At 46.6% G+C, this 24,699-nt stretch overlaps 2 protein-coding genes across 2 annotated transcripts; both read left to right on the top strand.

The window, feature by feature from the left end:
* The first annotated feature begins 817 nt into the window (after positions 1-817).
* On the top strand, positions 818-2,371 carry LOC148703473 (uncharacterized). Its single transcript, XM_088722987.2, has one exon. The coding sequence runs from the start codon at positions 818-820 to the stop codon at positions 2,369-2,371; it is 1,554 nt and encodes a 517-aa protein (XP_088579113.2).
* Positions 2,372-4,042: 1,671 nt separating this feature from the next.
* Positions 4,043-4,687, top strand: LOC149751242 (uncharacterized). The gene has a single exon (XM_089927416.1). The coding sequence runs from the start codon at positions 4,043-4,045 to the stop codon at positions 4,685-4,687; it is 645 nt and encodes a 214-aa protein (XP_089783542.1).
* The last annotated feature ends 20,012 nt before the right edge of the window (positions 4,688-24,699 follow it).

Genomic DNA, 24,699 nt, shown 5'->3' with positions numbered 1-24,699 from the left:
CTTCCTCCAGCGCAAGGAAAATAAAAGGGATGCAGACAGGCTTTGGTTCTTCTTCAAAGATCCTTCTTCTTCCTCCTCTCTAGTGCAATCAAGAGTTGATTGAAAGAGAGGACATCAGCCATCAAAGCTATCTCTGCAAGGGAGCTAGCACCCCGGTGAGATAGAGAGCTTGGATCGGATCCTGCTTCGTGTGGATACCCGTAGAGGCCGGACGTTTGAACGGCTTCAAGCGAACCCTCTTCCAAAACCACGAATTCAGATTTGCGGTGATCATCTACCCGCGCAAGGTGAAGATTTGATCTTCCTAATAGTTTTAAAAGTTTTAATTCTTACCTAATTACGAAAGGTCTCGAAACAACGTTCATGCGATGAACGTCGATCCCGCACATGCCTCTTCCGCTGCCACCTGATTTAATTTTTGAAATATCAGCGGCATGGGCGGGTTCCCAACAAAGGCGTTATTGTTGGATCGGCCGGGGAACTCGATTTCGGCCTCTACATCGGCGGCCGGCGGCGGGGTCCCGACGGGGGCTCCAATGGGCAGCTTGTCATGTCCAGGAGAAGGGGAGAACATGGACATGGGAGACCCTAGGTGCTTGCCGGCTGATGGAGAGCAGGAGGAATCGGCCAATCGGGATGTTGGGGGAGGAGGTACCACTGGCGGCCCGGGTCATGCCGAGATTGCCAAGCAGATGAAGGAGGTGCTGCGAGCTCATGGACAGAAGGAGGCAGGGTCTTCCATAGAGGCAAATGGATCACGGGTGGTGGATGGGTCACAGGTTTCTGAGACTCAACCAAGCACTGTTCAGCCTTTGTAATGAAGGTTTTATTGTGGAACTATAGGGGGGCGGGGAAGCCGTCCTTCAAACCGGCTTTCCAGAGATTGGTAAGCCTTCATGATCCTGAGATTTGCATTCTGTTTGAGACAAGATTGTCGGGAGGTAGCTTGGAGCAGGTCAGGCATGTTATCTCGAGGTCTTGGGGGACTTATGCAGTGGAGGCACAGGGGTTATCCGGAGGGATTATTGTGTTGTGGAGGGTGGGGTCGTGTAACATTGACGTTTTCCACCAGTATAGGCAACAGGTGAATTTAGTGATATCAGAGGGTAATGCTCCCCCATGGGTTTTACTGGCAGTATATGCAAGTACTGACTATAGGGAGAGAAGAGTGCTGTGGGAGGAGGCCACAAGCCTCATACAGTTGGGGCACCCGGTGTTGGTAGCAGGGGACTTTAATTGCATTGATGGTCCGGTGGAGAAGAGGGGCGGGAAGGCATTCACCAACAAAATTAAGGTTCGGAAATTTCAAGACTTTTTGATGTTTAATAGGCTAGCTGACCTTGGCTTCACAGGCCCAAGATTTACATGGTGCAACAACCAGCAGGGTCAGGCCAGAGTTTGGGAGCAGCTTGATCGAGTATTTGCCTCGACCGGATGGATCCAGAGATTCTCAGATTATTGGGTGCGCCACTTGCCTAGGATTGCCTCTGATCATAGCCCCATATTGGTAAGTACTTCACACTTTGTTCAGTCTCATTCTCCATTTCGATTTGAGAAGGTATGGCTATCCTACCCGAGGTCGTGGGATGTGGTGAGGGAGGCCTGGAGAACGCCTGTTCGTGGAAGTGCGATGTATAGGGTGACTCGGAAGCTTGAGCTGACTAGACGCCGGTTGATTCGGTGGAATAAGGAGGAAGTGGGGAATTTGTTTAGAAGGGTGGAGGAAGTTGAAGCATCTATTACTAGGGCGCAGACCCAAGAGGATAGTGGTGGAGGATTGTCTGAGGAGGACCAGGGGGAGCTTAGGGGGCTTTTGGCCACGCATCACTCTCTACTCAGGCAGCAGGAGGTATTCTGGAGACAGAAATCGAGGATTCAGTGGATCCACGAGGGAGACCACAACGCGAGGTTTTTTCATCAGTCGACTATCATGCGGAGACAGCAGAACAGGATTCGCAGGATCAGGGACAGCAGTGGGCAGGAGTCAGAGGATATGGAGGTTGTCAGGAGGACTCTACTGCAGTTTTTTTATGCCAGGTGGACTGACACAGGGAGGCTGGATGATGATGGCTATGATTGGGGGTTGACTCCAGAGGTGCAGATCACCGAGGGAGAGAATGCAGCGCTGAGCAGACCAGTGTCAGATATGGAGATTCAGAAGGCCTTATGGTCCTTAGGTGAGGATAAGGCCCCAGGCCCGGATGGCTTCCCCCCACTTTTCTTCAGGAGGTATTGGCAGATTATTAGACAGGAGACTCTAGAGGCTGTTCAGCAGTTTTTTGTATCGGCATCGATGCCTATGGAGTGGAGGCGGACCTTTATCACTTTGATCCCGAAGAGACATGACCCAGTAGAGCCGGGCCACTTTTGACCTATTAGTTTGTGCACGACTATGCACAAAGTAGTGGCTAAGGTATTGGTACAGAGGTTGAGAGGTGTTTTGCCCAGGATTATTTGCCATGAGCAGGGAGCTTTTGTAGGGGGACGTTCGATTTCTGATAACGTCCTCTGTGCTCATGAGTTCATGACTGATCTGCAGAGTGCTTCCCGTTGTAGGAGTTTGATGGGGGTCAAATTGGATATGGAGCGGGCGTATGACAGGATGAGGTGGGATTTTGTTAGGCAGTCACTGGAGATGTTTGGCTTCCACCCACAGTGGATTAGATGGATTCAGGGGTGCATTCTGTCACCATCTTTTGTATTATTGATAAATGGCTCCCCATCGCGGTACTTTGAGTCATCAGTGGGCCTAAGGCAGGGTTGCCCACTGTCACCACTTTTGTTCATCATCTGCTCGGATTTTTTGTCACGAGCACTTCGCCATGCAGCAGTGTCACAGGAGATTGAGGCATATAGGCCGGCGAGGGGTGCGACATGTATCTCACATTTGCTGTTTGCGGATGATTGCTTACTACTGACTCGTGCGACACGGAGGTCAGCTCTGACTATTAGTGGGATCCTGGAGGGATACTGTGGAGTTTCAGGTCAGATGGTCAACTTATCTAAGTCAGCCATCAGCTTCAGCCTGAGGACTGATCCTAGGGTTAAGGCCTCCATCATGAGCAGATTGGGGATTGCCGAGCAGGAGGGGACCCTTAGATACCTCGGGGTCCCGATTACTAGCCGACGCTTACGGCAGGGGGAGTGTTCGTCTATGGAGGCATATATCAGACGGAGACTGGAGAGCTGGCAGGTGAGCACCCTTTCGATGATGGGCAGAGTCACCCTACTGAGGTCAGTTTTGAGTTCTATTCCTGTTTACCTACTGTCTAATACACTGGTACCGGTGTCTGTGCTCCGTAACTTGGAGAGGATGTTCAGGAGCTTCATTTGGGGGCACCGTGGGGACAGAGGGGGCATCCACCTACTGGCTTGGGAGGTTATTTGTCAGCCAACCAGTCGGGGTGGGCTAGGAGTCCACTCTCTACTTGAGCGCAGGGAGATACTGGCCACTAGGCTTGCAGTCAGATTTCTTCTAGAGTCGGGGAGTCTTTGGGCTTCTCTGCTGAGGGCGAAGTATGGCGACCCCATCACTTCGGCCACTTTCAGAGCTGGACGTGGATCTTCCTTTATTTGGAGAGAGATATGTACTCGTGCCCCGGGGGTGATGCCTATGATCCGATGGGAGATTGGGGACGGTCGGACTATCAGCATTCTAGAGGATAGGTGGCTATCGGAGGGCAGACTGCAGGACTGGCCCACATTGATGGACCATGGTTGGCTGGAGGGGCGCATACTAAGTGCTCTGTTTGTCCAGGGGGAGCAGAGATTGGATGCAGATCTTGTTAGGCGGGTTTTTGATGAGCAGCTTGTAGAGCGAGTGCTGGCCTTACCGATCCCGATGGGGATGACAGTGGATAGGAGGATATGGAGCTTGTCCGGGCGGACGACAGTGAGTTCCCGCGACATAGCGTAGTGGAGAGGAGGAGTGGAGACCCGACATTTTGATGGTGCCTGGATCTGGAGACTACGTGTTCATCCACGCGTCGCACTATTCCTGTGGAAGGTAGCATGGGGCTGCCTACCCACTAGGAGTGTTCTGATGCGACGGGGAGTACGGATAGCAGCAGGCTGTGTAGTCTGTCCGGAGGTGGAGGAGTCCATATATCATGTGCTAGTTGAGTGCCCGCGGGCTGTTCAGATCTGGAGGTGTGCAGGGATTTCCTATGACCCGGGGCAGAGATGGTCGTCCATTGCCGAGTTCATCCGCTTCCTGGAGATCTCGGGGGTAGGGCCCGGGGTGAAGAAGAGAGGGACTCGTGTTGCATACCTGGCTTACCATTTCTGGTTAGACAGGAATGCACGAGTCTTTGAGGGTCATAGCTCGGCCCCGGGGGCGGTGGTGGCCGGGGCCTTTTTGCATGCAGAGGAGTTCCTTAGTACTGCTGTGAGGTCACCTTCCGGGTTGGCCAGGGACATCTGGGGTACCCCTTCTGCTCTTGTAGCGCCCAGGTATGTTTTCGTATCCCGGGTACCCCCACCCCCTGGCTTCCTGAAGGTGAATTTCGATGGTAGTATGGCAGCTGACGGGAGAGGTGGAGGTGTAGGCTTCGTCATTCGAGATCATGATGCTAGAATAGTGGCGCTGGGGGGTCAGCGGATCTTCGATGCGTCGGTGGTATGTGCTGAGCTCCGAGCCGCCTGGGAGGGCATATCTTATGCGAGACAGATACTGGGTGCTGACTAGATCATTCTTGAGGGCGATTCGGCCACTGTGATTGATTGGGTTAGGGGCCGAGGTCGTGCAGGTAAGGGTAGACTGCTGCTTCTGGACATTCGCAGACTTCTGCAGGCGTGTGAAACCTATCAGGCTACACACGTCTATAGGGAAGCGAATTGTGCAGCCGATTGGGTCGCTTCCTATGCGGCTCACCATTCTGGAGATTTTATTTTGCGGGAGCCCGACACTGTGCCGGAGTCTCTTTTAGATTTATTTGTTTCAGATTTTGTAGGCCGTATCCACACCCGCAGGGTGTGAGCCGCCGTTGCACCCAAAAAAAAAAAAAAAAAGAGGACATAACGTGGTCATATGATGCCCAATTGAGATGATTTTTCTTTTTTGAATCAAGCAACTTTTCAAGATCTACACTATGACATCGCCCCTAAAGGGTGCGACGCTTCTAGTAATTAGGTCCAAATTTTATTATTTTTAGGACCTAAAACAAACCAGTCAATTCCAAAGTTTTCTTGTCGGATAAGAATTTGACCAAATGTATCCGAGAAGAATCAAGTGGAGCAATAGCAGACAAAAGTTAATGGAGAAATCTAGATCTACCTCCTAAAAAATTTTAGTTCTTTTCGAGTTTATATCTACTTGTCATACCTATTTTAGGAAGGAGACTCCTATTAGGATTAGAAAGATGAATGCGACCTAAATTGTGAAAGGGTGGACCTTATTATTATAAATAGGAACTATGTATCTTAGTTTATAAGGTGTAGAGTATTAATGAAAGGAAAAATGATGTAAGCCCTACTTTTGTATTTCTTTTATCTTTTTCTAAATTTTTGTAAGATATTCAAGTTGAACAGATTGAGAAATCTTTCCTTTCCTCCATCGAATCACTATTAATCCCTAGAACCTTTAACATTTTTTTTTTAAAGCAAAATGGTGGGAGACCTACCTCTCATCTTATTGATCAATGAAATGGCAACGAAAAGCCCATGGAAGACTAGAGGCCTGGCCTTCCAAACTACATCTAACAAGTAGATGAGCTGAGAAATCAAAAATTGCACGTCAACCCTCGTCTGAACGGTCCACAGTTAGCTCATATAACCCACTCCAAGGCCTGAACACAAAAAAACAGGTGCAAACTACATCACCGGCGCCCAACCAAGAACTACTCCTCGATCAGAACTGAGGCCCAATCGGCACTATGCAGCAGCATCCAACCTCTGTTAGCATCATCTTTGTTAGCATTTAGGGGGCAACTGCAACTTTAATTCCTGCCTCTAGTATTGCATAAAGTTAGTCATTTTCCGGTGCTAATCATTTGAGAAGCTTGGAGTTTGTCTGGGATCGCTGGGGATGCTTGGAGTCGGAGGGACTGTTTTTTGGAAGAGGTTCGGCGATGGTCTGGTATCCCCCAGATGCATCGCGTGGCTATTAGGGCGACTTGTACAGCTTATCAGACATGACTGGCAAGAAACGTTCGGATATTTGGCGAGCTTAGTCCGTCCCCGCAGTTCGTGATAGAGCGGGCTCGAGCACAGGCAGCAAAGATTATCCATGCAGGATTAGATCATAGACCCTTGACAGTTCAGGACATTTGAGGCCCCCACACTGCTTCGGCAGCTCTACATAGGGTATTCTTTACCTGGGAGCCCCCACCCCCAAGCTTTCTCAAGGTCAATTTTGATGGCTCAGTCTTGGATGGAGGTCGGAGGGAAGAGGCCGAATTTGTCATCAAAGGCCCGAGCTCTAGTGCGGTGGCAGTGAAGATTTGCCAGATTTTCGATACTTCGGTTCCTGGGGCAGAGCTACGGGCGGCCTAGATGGGCATGTGTTATGCGTAACGGGTGCTTCAAGTTAGTTCAGTCCTATTGGAGGATGATTCGGCCACGGTGGTCAGCTGGGTCCGTAGAGGCCCGAGCAGTGACGAAGGAGTTCATCCCCTGCTTCATGACATTTGGATGATGATGAGAGATAAAATTTTGAAGAGTGTTTGGATAGTGTGCAGTAGGTTATCTACTTAAAAAATCAACCACTTATCTATGGCTGGTGGAATCACCCCAATGAATTCTGTTTTAAATTCAATTCTTCTCTTTTGGTTACCTGCTTCTTGGGTGCATGGCTGATGGTGCTCTTGATGAATAAGCTGAAACAGGGCATGCATATGGTGGACAGGGACACCATTATGAGACCCAAATCGTGTGAGCCTTTCAATTAGGAACCCACGAGGAGCTAAGCCGGCAATCATGGGGAAGCATGTCCTCAGACTTGATACAGGGAAGCAGTCAATCTGTACTCAATTTTTCGAGCATGTCCTTATTAACTCGGATATACGCATCCACTGATTTGCAGATCTAGAATCATCACTCCTGATTCAGAATGATCCTAGATTGGTGAGCCCTGATAGGATCTAGCAATTCTGTGGAACTTTCTGTATATCTAAAAATGAAGGAAATGTTAGATTATAGGAGCCGCACTCTATGGTTTTAAAGGAAACCCTAATGATTCGGTAATATTTATTTTAGATCGTATGTAGCCGTATTGGAAGGAATGTTGGTACCTTGCTGATCTAGATTTGTAACTATCTCTACCACGACTTACCATGTATTTCTTGTATTATGACGGAAAATTATTTCAGACTTATATCTTGATTTAGTGAAACCATTGTATTATATGTGTAATTTTGATTATATCTTGCAAATAGAAATTATATTTCTCTTGGAAAATCAAATTACAGCATTGTTACAAAAGAATTTATGATTAAAAGTCAATTTTATGTCTTGAAATACCCTACATGAGAAAAATTTGGAAATATGGATCAAGCATGAATAATTTTGTTGAGACATGATGTTAACTTTTTAGGTATAAAAGGAACTTGTTGATTTGATTTAGCATGTTAAAAATGTATGAAATAAACTGTCAATTATTTTAGAGATATGTTTGAAAGCTCATGAGTATTTAGAACTTAATCATTGTGCATAGCTGAAAAATTTGTTTGGAATGGAATTGGGTTACTCTTCAGACTGTTATTCAGGTCTACCTAGTCGGAGTAATTGCTGGCAAACTTATATTTACAGGAAGTAGTCTCTTTCAAGCCTTGTCATAGGGCTAATTATGATCGTAGTCGCAAGGATTAAGAGAGGGCATAATTGTAAGTATTTTTTTAAAAAATCATAAAAAAAGGTTTTTCTCAATAAGTTGTATCAAATCTAACTTCTATTATTTTGAAAGTTGAAACACTTACTTTGTTGGACACCTACATGCCATTTGTGAAACTCTCCTAAAAATTACAAGTTTAATTCTTTTACTAACTTTGTAATTGTAACAATCCAGAACCTCACCCAAAAAATCTAGCTAGAAGGTATTATTTGGATTCTTTGATCCCGTATAAGTACGAAAGATCTACCCAGCGAATAACCGATGTGGGACTAAACGTACACCTGCAAGGGTCCACATATACTCCCTCCATTCAAGCCCTAATGTCCTCATTAGGCTAAATTCAAATCTATTCAAATATAATTACAAACACCACGATCGATCTGTGGTTAGCCCCAATGGATCCGTGCTGCAGCGTCCCCTAATCCACATAGGTTATAGGCTGGTCCCCTTTGATACTGTCACGCCCCCGCCTCTGCGAGGCACGTGAGGCACCTAGTGCCCACATGGGGGCCACATGAGGGGGGAACACGGGGCTCCCCTGCCAGATATTGTCCGGTTCTGGAACGAGTCTTTCCGATGTGGGACTATTGGGCCTCACACCCTTCCCACCATCGGACAAGAGCCGCCCTCGGCTCTGATACCAAATGTCACGCCCCCGCCTCTGCGAGGCACGTGAGGCACCTAGTACACACGTGGGGGCCACATGAGGGGGGAACACGGGGCTCCCCTGCCAGATATTGTCCGGTTCTGGGGCTTCACGCAAGCATCCTTCACCCCTCTCCGGTTTTGTTTTCCACCCAAAACGCGTCTGCAGGATTTGGAGACACCCGCCTCATATGCCCAGGCTCTGGAACGAGTCTTTCCGATGTGGGACTATTGGGCTTCACACCCTTCCCACCATCGGACAAGAGCCGTCCTCGGCTCTGATACCAAATGTCACGCCCCCGCCTCTGCGAGGCACGTGAGGCACCTAGTGCCCACGTGGGGGCCACATGAGGGGGGAACACGGGGCTCCCCTGCCAGATATTGTCCGGTTCTGGGGCTTCACGCAAGCGTCCTTCACCCCTCCCCGGTTTTGTTTTCCACCCAAAGCGCGTCTGCAGGATTTGGAGACACCCGCCTCATATGCCCAGGCTCTGGAACGAGTCTTTCCGATGTGGGACTATTGAGCCTCACACCCTTCCCACCATCGGACAAGAGCCGTCCTCGGCTCTGATACCAAATGTCACGCCCCCGCCTCTGCGAGGCACGTGAGGCACCTAGTGCCCACGTGGGGGCCACATGAGGGGGAAACACGGAGCTCCCCTGCCAGATATTGTCTGGTTCTGGGGCTTCACGTAAGCGTCCTTCACCCCTCCCCGATTTTATTTTCCACCCAAAATGCGTCTGCAGGATTTGGAGACACCCGCCTCATATGCCCAGGCTCTGGAACGAGTCTTTCCGATGTGGGACTATTGGGCTTCACACCCTTCCCACCATCGGACAAGAGCCGTCCTTGGCTCTGATACCAAATGTCACGCCCCCGCCTCTGCGAGGCACGTGAGGCACCTAGTGCCCACGTGGGGGCCACATGAGGGGGAACACGGGGCTCCCCTGCCGGATATTGTCCGGTTCTGGGGCTTCACGCAAGCGTCCTTCACCCCTCCCCGATTTTGTTTTCCACCCAAAGCGCGTCTGCAGGATTAGGAGACACCCGCCTCATATGCCCAGGCTCTGGAACGAGTATTTCCGATGTGGGACTATTGGGCCTCACACCCTTCCCACCATCGGACAAGAGCCGTCCTCGGCTCTGATACCAAATGTCACGCCCCCGTCTCTGCGAGGCACGTGAGGCACCTAGTGCCCACGTGGGGGCCACATGAGGGGGGAACACGGGGCTCCCCTGCCAGATATTGTCCGGTTCTGGGGCTTCACGCAAGCGTCCTTCACCCCTCCCCGGTTTTGTTTTCCACCCAAAACGCGTCTGCAGGATTTGGAGACACCCGCCTCATATGCCCAGGCTCTGGAACGAGTCTTTCCGATGTGGGACTATTGGGCCTCACACCCTTCCCACCATCGGACAAGAGCCGTCCTCGGCTTTGATACCAAATGTCACGCCCCCGCCTCTGCGAGGCACGTGAGGCACCTAGTGCCCACGTGGGGGCCACATGAGGGGGGAACACGGGGCTCCCCTGCCAGATATTGTCCGGTTCTGGGGCTTCACGCAAGCGTCCTTCACCCCTCCCCGATTTTATTTTCCACCCAAAACGCGTCTGCAGGATTTGGAGACACCCGCCTCATATGCCCAGGCTCTGGAACGAGTCTTTCCGATGTGGGACTATTGGGCTTCACACCCTTCCCACCATCGGACAAGAGCCGTCCTTGGCTCTGATACCAAATGTCACGCCCCCGCCTCTGCGAGGCACGTGAGGCACCCAGTGCCCACGTGGGGGCCACATGAGGAGGGACCGCGGGGCTCCCCTGCTAGATATTGTCCGGTTCTGGAGCTTCACGCAAGCGTCCTTCACCCCTCCCCGGTTTTGTTTTCCACCCAAAATGCGTCTGCAGGATTTGGAGTCACCCGCCTCATATGCCCAGGCTCTGGAGCGAGTCTTTCCGATGTAGGACTATTGGGCCTCACACCCTTCCCACCATTGGATAAGAGCCGTCCTCGGCTCTGATACCAAATGTCACGCCCCCGCTTCTGCGGAGCACGTGAGGCACCCAGTGCCCACATGGGGGCCACATGAGGGGGGACCGCAGGGCTCCCCTGCCAGATATTGTCCGGTTCCGGGGCTTCACGCAAGCGTCCTTCACCCCTCCCCGATTTTATTTTCCACCCAAAACGCGTCTGCAGGATTTGGAGACACCCGCCTCATATGCCCAGGCTCTGGAACGAGTCTTTCCGATGTGGGACTATTGGGCTTCACACCCTTCCCACCATCGGACAAGAGCCGTCCTTGGCTCTGATACCAAATGTCACGCCCCCGCCTCTGCGAGGCACGTGAGGCACCTAGTGCCCACGTGGGGGCCACATGAGGGGGGAACACGGGGCTCCCCTGCCAGATATTGTCCGGTTTTGGGGCTTCACGCAAGCGTCCTTCACCCCTCCCCGGTTTTGTTTTCCACCCAAAGCGCGTCTGCAGGATTTGGAGACACCCGCCTCATATGCCCAGGCTCTGGAACGAGTCTTTCCGATGTGGGACTATTGGGCCTCACACCCTTCCCACCATCGGACAAGAGCCGTCCTCGGCTCTGATACCAAATGTCACACCCCCGCCTCTGCGAGGCACGTGAGGCACCTAGTGCCCACGTGGGGGCCACATGAGGGAGGAACACGGGGCTCCCCTGTCAGATATTGTCCGGTTCTGGAACGAGTCTTTCCGATGTGGGACTATTAGGCCTCATACCCTTCCCACCATCGGACAAGAGCCGTCCTCGGCTCTGATACCAAATGTCACGCCCCCGCCTCTGCGAGGCACGTGAGGCACCTAGTGCCCACGTGGGGGCCACATGAGGGGGGAACACGGGGCTCCCCTACCAGATATTGTCCGGTTCTGGAGCTTCACGCAAGCGTCCTTCACCCCTCTCCGATTTTATTTTCCACCCAAAACGCGTCTGCAGGATTTGGAGACACCCGCCTCATATGCCCAGGCTCTGGAACGAGTCTTTCCGATGTGGGACTATTGGGCTTCACACCCTTCCCACCATCGGACAAGAGCCGTCCTTGGCTCTTGTGGAGTGATTGATTAAAACCCCATTTGATTTTGATGAGCTCAAAGCATTTGAGTATATCTTTTAATTACTAATGAATTCAATTGAGTGTTTCAGTGAAAATCCTGTCTAAGTGTCCCAAGACTTGGTTCATAATTGTTGGATAAGTTAAGGAGTCTGTTTGAACCAATGTCTGAGACTCGAGTCGACTCCCGAGTATCACGAGTCGACTCCAAGCGTATCAAGTTCACTGGCACGAGCTCGAGTCGACCCCAGATGAGTACGAGTCGACTCCGACTGAGAACAGACAGAAGAACAGAAAGGATCAACTCAGAACCTGTCAACGAGTCGACTCCTGAAGTGCGCGAGTCGACTCCAATGTTCACCAAGTCGACTCCAGAGAAGTAAGAGTCGACTCCAAGCAGTCACAGGCAGAAAAGTCAGAGAGCAGTTTTCGGGTCTGAGATTCGAGTCGACTCCAGTGGAACGCGAGTCGACTCCGATGGTTGACAGGTCGACTCCAAAGAAAGCAAGAGTCGACTCTCAGCGGTACACAAAGAAAGTCAGAGACCATTTTATGGACTCTGAGATTCGAGTCGACTCCCGCAATACGCGAGTCGACTCCAAGACACCGCGACCCCAAGACAGACAGAAAACCAAGTTACTGCCTCTGAGATTCGAGTCGACTCCCAGACAGCTCGAGTCGACTCCAAGACAGCTTCACGTCAAAAGGCAGAAGACCATCTTTCGGAAACTGAGAGCCGAGTCGACTCCAAGGAAGTTCGAGTCGACTCCAAGACTGGACGAGCCAAAAGACAGAGGATCGGGAGTTCGGGCTCTGAGATTCGAGTCGACTCCCAGGACAGTCGAGTCGACTCGAGTGGACAAAATTCAAAATTGGATCCACGGACTTCAGTGGATGAGCCGACTCCAAAATTGCCAAGTCAGCTCCAGAAGTTGACGAGTCGACTCCAGGTCAAGACGAGTCGACTCCCAGTCGTGAAGGCAACTTTAATTCAAATTTGGAACAGTTGCCGAGTCGACTCCGGAAAAGCTTGAGTCGACTCCCGCTACAGCCGAGTCGACTCCTGATCGCGCGAGTCGACTCCAACCCACCAACGGTCATATTGTCAGGCTGCGCAGAGTGTTCAGAACGGGCAGAAAAAGCACTCTAACGGCTAGTTTCCGTGGGGGTTGGCTTAAATAGCCACAGAGGACTGTAGCAAGAGAAAAAACAACTATTTCACTCCAACTAATCAAGCATGCAAGCTCTGCAACGTGCTCTTCAACGAAAAAGAGGAAGATCTGCATTTACTGCTTCCAACTACATCTTTCCAGCAATTAAAGCCTCCTTCTCCTGCATTCAAGTCGACTACTCTTTCAAGAGGAGACCAGAAGTTTAAGAAGCCATTCCTCATCTCCAATCTAAAAGCGTTTGAGGCTTCTTAACTTCATTTATTGTTCATATTGTTTTCATCTGCTTTTTGAGAAGCTCATTTTCTGTTTTCTTTCTACAACTTGTATTTACTTGGTTCAATCGGGGATTGAATCAAGGGGATTGAGGTTGGTTGGTGAGCCGAGTTAAAACCAACGTGTGTAAGGGTTCGATTGTGATCCCGGGAAAACAATCGGGGGTGGTTCTAGTCGGTGAGCCTGGGAAAACCGACCGAGTTCGTTGTGAGCTCGTAAAACAACAAGTTTGGTTGTGAGCTTGGAAAACAACTGGCTGTAATCCAAGGAGATTATAGTGAATTCCCAAGTGAGACTTGGGGAGTGGACGTAGGAGCAAGGGTTAGCTCCGAACCACTATAAAACTTGTGTTTGTGATTGATTGTCTCTCCTTCTTCTCATTTCATATTACTCACAGCACATAGTAATTAATTAAATAACTTGCAATAGTTTTTAATTAATCATCCATAACGTTTTAAATTATCTAAATTATTTTAAAACCCAATTCACCCCCCCTCTTGGGTTGTCTATCTGGGCAACAAGTGGTATCAGAGCCTAAACTCTTCCACCCAAGAGTAAAAGATCGAAATGACAACCCCATTTGGATCTTTCCACATTGAGGGTCAGTCCACCCAAACACCCCCATTCTTTAATGGGTCTGACTACTCATATTGGAAGGCTAGGATGAGAATATTCATCCAAGCCCAAGACTATGAGATGTGGACTATTGTAGTAAATGGGCCATACATCCCATCCATATATGTAGATGGTGTCAAGGTACCCAAACTAGAAACGGATTGGGATGAACATGACATGAGGAAGGCACAACTAAACTCTAAAGCTATGAATGTGTTTTATTGTGCCTTAGATAGAAATGAATTCAATAGGGTCTCTACTTGCAACTCTGTAAAAGAGATTTGGGATAGACTTGAAGTGACCCATGAGGGCACAAATCAAGTTAAAGAATCCAAAATAAATATACTGGTTCATAAGTATGAACTATTTAGAATGGATTCTAATGAGACAATCACTAGCATGTTCACTAGGTTTACAGACATTGTCAATGGCCTAAAAAGCCTTGGCAAGAGCTATACTAACAGTGATCTTGTCAGAAAAATCCTTCGGTGTCTACCTAGGTCGTGGGAAGCTAAAGGGACGGCAATCCAAGAAGCCAAGGACTTGAACAAGTTACCACTAGAGGAGCTTCTTGGATCCCTAATGACGCACGAGCTAACCATGAAGCAACACAACGAGGAAGAGTCCTCCCATAAGAAAAAGGTAATAGCTCTAAAATCTACTTCATCTAACAAGGACTTATCTTGCAGTAGCAGCAGTGACGAAGAAGAGGATGAGGAAGATGATGGTGAGGCTCTTTTTGTGCGCAAGTTCAAGAGATTCATCAACCACAAGAAGTCCTATCATCAAAGGAGAGGCCCCTCAAATTTCTACCGCAAGGACAAAGGTAAGGAAAGGAAAAACGAGGGGATTGGGTGTTACGAGTGCAAGAAGCCGGGTCACATAAGAGCTGAATGCCCTTTACTGAAAAAGGGAGCAAGTACAAAAAGAAGAAGGCTCTTGTCACGACTCTATCCGACTCTGACTCATCATCCTCTTCATCGGATGAGGAACAAGAGGAAAAGGCCAATCTCTGCTTCATGGCCAATGAAAGTGAGGTAATATCCGAATCACCTTTAGATTTTACTTTTGATGAGCTTTATGATGCTTTAATGAATTAATGATAGAATATAAGGCAATAAATCTGAAGAATAAAGAACTAAAAATAGCTAATCAATCATACATACTTAAGTACGATAAATTAGTTAAGGATAAGGACTTAATCACCAAAGAAAATATGGAACTTAAGACAAGCAATAAACTTTTAACTCAAAAGACTAATACCTTAACTAAAGAAAATGAAAGGCTAAATAAAGAAACATTAGAACCCAAAAACCATAAACAAATCCTAAACAAGGATCTCACAAAAGAACTTAATGATCTAAAAGCAGAAAATCAAACACTAACTAAAGAACTTAACAAATACAAACCCTTAGTTGAAAAATTTACCTATAGTTCTGAAAAGTTAAACATGATACTTAATAGTCAACGAGCCGTATTTAATAAAGCGGGGTTAGGATATAAACCAAGAAATAAACAAAAACTTCTTAGTAACTTCTTTGTTAAAGCTGGGGAAACTAAAACTAAGAAAATAACCTGCTTTTGTTGTGGAACTATCGGACATAAGGTAAATGTATGTGACTATAGGAAAAGTAAAACAAAAAGGAAAATAAAAAGGGTATGGGTTCCAAAAGGAACCAACTTGACTAACCATGAAGGACCCAAGAAAACTTGGGTACCTAAGATGACATGATTTGCTTGTGTAGGAGTGTCTTGCAGCCAAGGTCAACAAAAACTGCTGGTATTTGGATAGTGGCTGCTCAAGGCACATGACGGGTGATAAAGATCAATTCTTCACCCTCGAAGCTAAGAAGGGAGGTGCTGTGACTTTTGGAGACAACAACCAAGGTCACATCATTGGTATTGGTAAAGCTCAAATCACCCCTTCTACTTTTATAGATAATGTTAGATATGTTGATGGTCTTAAGCATAACTTGTTAAGCATTAGTCAATTATGTGATAAAGGATATGATGTTATGTTTAAACCATCACTATGCATTATAACAAATCCTAATGATAATAGTTTAGTTTTTAAAGGGATTAGGCGTGGAAATGTATATGTTGTAGACCTAGAAGATCTTGCAAAACATAACCAATGTTTAGTTGTTAATGAAACTAAAGAAAATGATGCTAGTTGGTTATGGCACCGTAAGTTAGGTCATGCAAGCATGGACACAATAACTAAACTAGTTAAAAGAGACTCCGTGATAGGTTTGCCAAAATTAAAATTTGAAAAGAACAAAATATGTGAAGCATGTCAATTTGGCAAACAATCTAGGAACTCATTTAAATCCATAAAATGTGTCTCTACTTCTAGACCTCTAGAATTATTACACATGGATCTATTCGGTCCAACTAGAACAACAAGCCTAGGTGGAAATAAATATGGTCTAGTCATTGTAGATGATTATTCTAGGTACACATGGGTCATGTTCCTAGCACATAAGGATCAAGCATTTTCTGTCTTTAAGAAATTCCATAAAGAAGTAACCAATGCTAGAGATAACTCAGTAATAGCTATTAGAAGTGACCATGGTACCGAATTCAAAAATCAGTCATTTGAGGAGTTTTGTAGTAAAAAGGGGATAATCCATAATTTTTCAGCACCTAGGACACCACAACAAAATGGAGTTGTGGAAAGGAAAAATAGAACACTAGAAGAAATGGCTAGAACTATGTTATGTGAAAGTAACCTCCCTAAGTACTTTTGGGGAGAAGCCATTAATACTTCTTGCCATATATTAAATAGAGTTTTGTTAAGACCCATTATAAAGAAAACACCTTATGAACTTTGGAAAAACAGAAAACCAAAAGTTAATTACTTTCATGTTTTTGGATGTAGGTGTTTTGTTCATAATAATGGAAAAGATAATCTAGGTAAATTTGACTCTAAATCGGATGAAGGAATATTCTTAGGTTATTCTACAACTAGTAAAGCCTATAGAGTCTTTAATAAAAGAACCTTAGTTATAGAAGAATCTATACATGTTGTTTTTGATGACTCTAGTGACATCTCGTCTAGTAAGAAGATTAATTTTGATGATGATGTTGAAATACTTGAAGAAAAGATAGATGAGATGGGATTTCAAGATAATAATCAAAAGTTGATTGAAGGAGAATCATCAAGCCAAGAGGGTATTGTGGATCATGGGCTAACTAAAGCTTGGAGGTATGCTCATGGGCATCCTAAGGAACTAATTCTAGATGATCCATCTCAACCCGTTAGGACTAGAGCATTCCTTAGGAATTTGAATAACCATCTAGCTTTTGTTTCACACTTTGAGCCCAAACATATAGAAGAAGCCGAAAATGATGTAAATTGGATAAATGCAATGCAAGAAGAACTAAACCAATTTACTAGAAACAAAGTGTGGAATCTAGTAGAGAGACCTTCTGAATATCCAATTATAGATACTAAATGGATATATAAAAATAAGCTAGATGAAAATGGAATTGTTATAAGGAATAAGGCTAGACTAGTAGCAAAGGGTTATAATCAAGAAGAAGGCATAGATTTTGATGAAACCTTTGCTCCCGTAGCTAGACTTGAGGCTATTAGATTATTATTAGCATATGCATGCTCTAAGGACTTCAAACTATATCAAATGGATGTAAAAAGTGCTTTTTTAAATGGGTATATTAATGAGGAGGTATATGTAGAACAACCTCCTGGTTTTGAAAATCATCAATATCCCAATCATGTATATAAACTAAACAAAGCACTTTATGGTTTAAAACAAGCACCTAGAGCATGGTATGAGAGGCTTAGCAAATTCCTATTAGAACATGAATTCTCTAGGAGAAATGTAGATACAACATTATTTCTGAAAAAGCAAAATAAGGATATGTTATTAGTACAGATTTATGTTGATGATATCATTTTCGGTGCTACTAACAATCGCCTCTGCGAAGAGTTTGCTGATTTGATGCAGAGTGAGTTTGAGATGAGCATGATGGGAGAGCTGAACTACTTCCTCGGGCTTCAAATCAAACAGTCTGAAGGAGGCATCTTCATCAATCAAGCTAAATATATCAAGGAGATGCTCAAGAAGTTTGATATGGAGGGAAACAAATCAATCAGCACCCCCATGAGCTCATCATGCAAATTAGACCAAGATGAATCAGGTAAATCTGTAGATCAAAAACTTTATAGAGGTATGATAGGATCTTTACTGTATCTTACTGCAAGTAGACCTGATATTATGTTTAGTGTGTGCATGTGTGCTAGATATCAGGCTAATCCTAAAGAAACACACCTAGCTGCAGTTAAGAGAATTTTTAAATACTTAATAGGAACTAAGAACATAGGGCTATGGTACTCTAAAGAATCTAGCCTAACCTTAATAGGATACACAGATTCAGACTTCGCTGGATGTAAGCTTGATAGAAAAAGTACCAGCGGGTCGTGTCAATTTCTAGGAGAAAACCTTATCTCATGGTTTAGCAAGAAACAAAACTCGGTTGCATTATCCACTGCAGAAGCTGAATATGTTGCAGCCGGGAGTTGTTGTGCTCAAATCTTATGGATTAAACAACAGTTAGAAGATTATGGCATTAAACAAGATAAAATTCCCATTAATTGTGATAATACAAGTGCCATAAATCTAACTAAAAATCCAATTCAACATTCAAGAACTAAACACATTGAGATAAGACATCACTTCATAAGAGATCATGTATTGAATGGTGATGTGACACTCCAATTTGTTTGTACTGATAATCAATTAGCAGATATTTTTACAAAACCCCTAAGTGAAGAGAGGTTTAGTGTGCTTAGGAGGGGATTAGGAGTGATTGATCCATCCTAGTGGTAGTTTCCACTAGATTCATTGATTTTGATGATTACAATGTGGTTAAAATAGAGTTCCTTTTCAATGATCATCAAATCAGATCTTAATTAGGTGATTTTCCCTCATTGGGCACGATTATAGCATGATTTTTAGGTGCGTGCCAAGGTTAGAGACGACTCGAGTAAGTTACAGAGCCGGCTCCTAAGGGGGAGTCGACTCGCGCATTGGCGGGAGTCGACTCGCAAAGATGGCAGCAGAGGGGGAGTCGACTCGCATATTGTCGGGAGTCGACTCGAGGCCTACAGGCGCATAAGGAGAGTCGACTCGCGCATATTCTGGAGTCGACTCGAGGTCGAGTCGACTCGCGACTCAGTGGAGTCGACTCGCAGTCGGGATCCGACTTTTTAACCCTAGATTTGTCGTTTCGAAAACACTTTTCTCTCAAGCCGCCACTGTTCAAAAAGCCCTAGAGCCGACTCCTAGGTCGTCCCCGATCGTCTCCAACCCTTTTTCCGTCGATTTTTCACCGGTTCTTAGGGTTTTCGTCCGTTCCTAGGTCGTCTCCGGTCCGTCCCAAGCTTCCTCCGTCGACCCTTCTCCGTCCTTTAGGTTCTTCATTCCATTTTAGGTCAAAATGCCACGTAAGACCGTGGTTAGGAAGAGGTCCCGTCCCGAGGCCGGTCCCGAGCGGCGCTCCAAGGCGCGGCACGATCCCGCGAGGCAACCACCTCCGGCTCGTTCCCCGTCTAGGGCGGTTCCCGCGAGGCCATTGGCCGGGAAGGTCGTCTCCACCGGGAGGTATGTCGATTTCGACTTCCTCTCCCGGGAAGGGTTCACCATAGGTGAAAGACTTAGGGTCCAGGGCTTAGAGTTCTTCCTTACATTGGACCTCCCCACATATCCAGGGCTCGTTAGAGAGTTTTACGGTACCGTCCATCGGGGAGATGGGGGTATCGAGGGCACAGTAGCCGGTGTCCCTGTGTTTGTCACGGAGGATCTTATTGGCCACATCCTCCACCTTCCACTAGTAGGGGTGGCTCCCACACATCCCGAGGACAGAGTTGAGGCCCTTACGGCCGTTCTCGGGCATCCACCCCAGTCACCCGTAGACGAGGTATCCGCCAGCTCACTACCGATTGAGATGCGGATCCTCTTGAGTATACTGTCTAGGTCCATCTTTCCTAAGACAGGGAGATTTGATTTTGTAAATGAGAGGGACCTAGCTCTTATGTTCTATATGCTTCATGACACCCCAATCAACTTTCCTAAACTCATATATCGATACATGTGTGAGCCCCTAGATAGACCTAGGCTCACCCTCCCATATGGCATGATATTCACCCTTCTGTTTAGGGAGTACGAGGTTTCCATTCCTGAGGGGGAGCCCTTTCGCGCTTTGCGATGGACTGATCGCACGCGTGCGGGGACCCTACACAGGATGGGGTTTCGGAAGAGAGAGGGGGTATGGGTTAGGAAGTCTACCCTCACCGCTCAGACCACCAGACTTTCACCCAGTCCTGAGCCCGATTCAGACTACCCAGACCTTCCAGACCATCCAGACCTTCCATCCACTCCTCCTGCTCCTACCACCTCTGCCGGACCTTCCTCCTCGGCACCACCCTCTATGGCGGTCCGGATTGATCCTGAGCAGCTCCGGGAGCTGCGACAGGAGATAGTCAGAGAGGTGAGGGATGAGCTGCTTCGGGAGCTCCGAGGTGCGGTGCCTGCTCCCACTCCTGCACCTGTATCTTCTTAGTTGGTCCCTTCCTTGACAGCCGTGACTGACATGACGGCTATTGTACGGGAAGAGATCTACAATGTCCGGAGTTTGGTCCAGGCCCAGTTCCAGAGCATGAGTGAGGTCACGAGCACCACTCGACAGATGCGAGAGGACACAGGTCGTGACATGCACACCACCACCGAGGGGGCCGAGCGCTTGTCGAATGTACTCATCGACAAGCTGGACGCACTTCAGACGTCAGTGACTGGGCTTCAGACGTCGGTGACTGAGCTCTCCACTACACATAGCAGAGCCACTACGTCTATTATCACGCAGCTCGGACATGTTACAGATGCAGTCACCCTCCTCATGGAGCAGAGCCGATTGAGAGGAGGAGCACCATCCTCGAGAGGAGGAGCCACATCCTCGAGAGGAGGAGCCACCTCATCGAGAGGGGGAGATACATCCTCGAGGGGGGGATCTTCATCCTCGAGGAGACCATAGATGTTCTTTTTGTTTTGTTTTGTATTGTTTTGCTTTACTTATTGTATGCTCAAATGTATTCACATTCATATCAATACAATGAGTAGACATCTTATCTTCATTTCTGTGCCATTTGATGATTGGTTGTGCCATTTGTGCCATTGATTGTGTGTGATTACCTCCTTTTTGATATGATGACAAAAAGGGGGAGAAATATGTATAAAATATGTAAAAGGGGAGAAACATGGATAAAATATGTAAAAGAAATCAATAAAAAGATAAACTCTTAAAAACACACACAAATTTGTTCTAAGTGGATTCGGTACCTCGAGGCTCATTATCTCTCTTTTGGGGCTCCTAATGGAGTAATCTCCAGAATCTATTCAAGGGATATTCGGAGATTAGCTGAATCCTACTCATGAACAAATTGACAGATTTTCCCTCTAAAAACCAAAAAATACAGTTCAAAAACTTCAAAGCATTAAAAGAAAATTCAGAGAATCAAAACATAGTTGAATGCATATGTTGAGGGGGAGAATCTGAATTTTAATCAAACTAAATCATTAATGACATATAAGCCAAACAATTGATTGCATAATATGAAGGCTTATATAATTCCAAATGAAAGGGGGAGCTTTAACTCCGAAATTTAATGTTTCACTCCTTTCAAGCTTGGATAAATTGAATTACCAGACATTTGAATTTATTTATGGATTTTATTTCATTATTTATTGAGCAATTCATTTTACATATACTCAATGTTTTGTCATCATCAAAAAGGAGAAGATTGTGGAGCGATTGATTAAAACCCCATTTGATTTTGATGAGCTCAAAGCATTTGAGTATATCTTTTAATTACTAATGAATTCAATTGAGTGTTTCAGTGAAAATCCTGTCTAAGTGTCCCAAGACTTGGTTCATAATTGTTGGATAAGTTAAGGAGTCTGTTTGAACCAATGTCTGAGACTCGAGTCGACTTCCGAGTATCACGAGTCGACTCCAAGCATATCAAGTTCACTGGCACGAGCTCGAGTCGACCCCAGATGAGTACGAGTCGACTCCGACTGAGAACAGACAGAAGAACAGAAAGGATCAACTCAGAACCTGTCAACGAGTCGACTCCTGAAGTGCGCGAGTCGACTCCAATGTTCACCAAGTCGACTCCAGGGAAGTAAGAGTCGACTCCAAGCAGTCACAGGCAGAAAAGTCAGAGAGCAGTTTTCGGGTCTGAGATTCGAGTCGACTCCAGTGGAACGCGAGTCGACTCCGATGATTGACAGGTCGACTCCAAAGAAAGCAAGAGTCGACTCTCAGCGGTACACAAAGAAAGTCAGAGACCATTTTATGGACTCTGAGATTCGAGTCGACTCCCGCAATACGCGAGTCGACTCCAAGACACCGCGACCCCAAGACAGACAGAAAACCAAGTTACTGCCTCTGAGATTCGAGTCGACTCCCAGACAGCTCGAGTCGACTCCAAGACAGCTTCACGTCAAAAGGCAGAAGACCATCTTTCGGAAACTGAGAGCCGAGTCGACTCCAAGGAAGTTCGAGTCGACTCCAAGACTGGACGAGCCAAAAGACAGAGGGTCGGGAGTTCGGGCTCTGAGATTCGAGTCGACTCCCAGGACAGTCGAGTCGACTCGAGTGGACAAAATTCAAAATTGGATCCACGGACTTCAGTGGATGAGCCGACTCCAAAATTGCCAAGTCAGCTACAGAAGTTGACGAGTCGACTCCAGGTCAAGACGAGTCGACTCCCAGTCGTGAAGGCAACTTTAATTCAAATTTGGAACAGTTGCCGAGTCGACTCCGGAAAAGCTTGAGTCGACTCCCGCTACAGCCGAGTCGACTCCTGATCGCGCGAGTCGACTCTAACCCACCAACGGTCATATTGTCAGGCTGCGCAGAGTGTTCAGAACGGGCAGAAAAAGCACTCTAACGGCTAGTTTCCGTGGGGGTTGGCTTAAATAGCCACAGAGGACTGTAGCAAGAGAAAAAACAACTATTTCACTCCAACTAATCAAGCATTCAAGCTCTGCAACGTGCTCTTCAACGAAAAAGAGGAAGATCTGCATTTACTGCTTCCAACTACATCTTTCCAGCAATTAAAGCCTCCTTCTCCTGCATTCAAGTCGACTACTCTTTCAAGAGGAGACCAGAAGTTTAAGAAGCCATTCCTCATCTCCAATCTAAAAGCGTTTGAGGCTTCTTAACTTCATTTATTGTTCATATTGTTTTCATCTGCTTTTTGAGAAGCTCATTTTCTGTTTTCTTTCTACAATTTGTATTTACTTGGTTCAATCGGGGATTGAATCAAGGGGATTGAGGTTGGTTGGTGAGCCGAGTTAAAACCAACGTGTGTAAGGGTTCGATTGTGATCCCGGGAAAACAATCGGGGGTGGTTCTAGTCGGTGAGCCTGGAAAAACCGACCGAGTTCGTTGTGAGCTCGTAAAACAACAAGTTTGGTTGTGAGCTTGGAAAACAACTGGCTGTAATCCAAGGGGATTATAGTGAATTCCCAAGTGAGACTTGGGGAGTGGACGTAGGAGCAAGGGTTAGCTCCGAACCACTATAAAACTTGTGTTTGTGATTGATTGTCTCTCCTTCTTCTCATTTCATATTACTCACAGCACATAGTAATTAATTAAATAACTTGAAATAGTTTTTAATTAATCATCCATAACGTTTTAAATTATCTAAATTATTTTAAAACCCAATTCACCCCCCCTCTTGGGTTGTCTATCTGGGCAACAGCTCTGATACCAAATGTCACGCCCCCGCCTCTGCGAGGCACGTGAGGCACCTAGTGCCCACGTGGGGGCCACATGAGGGGGGAACACGGGGCTTCCCTGCCAGATATTGTCCGGTTCTGGGGCTTCACGCAAGTGTCCTTCACCCCTCCCCGGTTTTGTTTTCCACCCAAAGCGCGTCTGTAGGATTTGGAGACACCCGCCTCATATGCCCAGGCTCTGGAACGAGTCTTTCCGATGTGGGACTATTGGGCCTCACACCGGTGTGAGGCCCAATAGTCCCACATCGGAAAGACTCGTTCCAGAACCGGACAATATCTAGCAGGGGAGCCCCGGGTTCCCCCCTCATGTGGCCCCCACGTGGGCACTAGGTGCCTCACGTGCCTCGCAGAGGCGGGGGCGTGACATTTGGTATCAGAGCCGAGGACGGCTCTTGTCCGATGGTGGGAAGGGTGTGAGGCCCAATAGTCCCACATCGGAAAGACTCGTTCTAGAGCCTGGGCATATGAGGCGGGTGTCTCCTAATCCTGCAGACGCGTTTTGGGTGGAAAACAAAACCGGGGAGGGGTGAAGGACGCTTGCGTGAAGCCCAAGAACCGGACAATATCTGGCAGGGGAGCCCCGTGTTCCCCCCTCATGTGGCCCCCACGTGGGCACTAGGTGCCTCACGTGCCTCGCAGAGGCGGGGTCGTGACAGATACCATGTGTAACAACCTAGGATCTCATCCAAAAATGTTAACCATAAGGTATTATTTAGGTTTTCTGATCCTATATAAGTATTTAAAATAATATCTATCTAGCGAATAGCCGATGTGAGACTAAATGCATGCCCGCACGAGTCCTCACAGTAATGATATGTATATTTTCGTAAGCATTTTTAATATACTGTATACTTGATCTATCTAGAGGAATGGAAGTTATTGAGTGGCCTATTGGTTCACAATTATTTTCCGTATCTTTTTTTACATGTCGAGGAGTAGCATGTATAGGGTCATGGACTGTGTGCTAGAAAGTTCCAGGTTTACCTATTGTTACTTTATTTACAAATTTTGGTTATAAATTGAACAAAATCTTTGTTGGTCCGATGGTGATTTTAAGATTGAATTAATGAGAATTCTTGGGCAGTTGATCTGAATGTTTTTTTTTAATTATTAAAAATTTATTAGTTAAATTATTATGATAGAACATAGAGATGTTCTAAATCGGCAATTTCTATTAATTATTGCATGAAAGATCTATTTTTAAAATTAAGAAATTTTGGCAAGCTTTGTTATGGGCCAAATACTATTAGATTGGTGTTTTTTGAT

This window comes from Phoenix dactylifera, chromosome 15, assembly GCF_051530095.1.
Source record: "Phoenix dactylifera cultivar Ajwa chromosome 15, Ajwa_hap1_PhDact_Kaust_v1.1, whole genome shotgun sequence".
Lineage (NCBI taxonomy): Eukaryota > Viridiplantae > Streptophyta > Magnoliopsida > Arecales > Arecaceae > Phoenix > Phoenix dactylifera.
Note: the sequence above shows the minus strand (reverse complement) of the source record. Positions and strands in the feature narration are given on the sequence as shown.

What these genes read in the sequence shown, in the direction of transcription:
- LOC149751242 (XM_089927416.1), top strand. Translation starts at nt 4,043, where the DNA reads ATGCGACGGGGAGTACGGATAGCAGCAGGCTGTGTAGTCTGTCCGGAG.
- LOC148703473 (XM_088722987.2), top strand. Translation starts at nt 818, where the DNA reads ATGAAGGTTTTATTGTGGAACTATAGGGGGGCGGGGAAGCCGTCCTTC.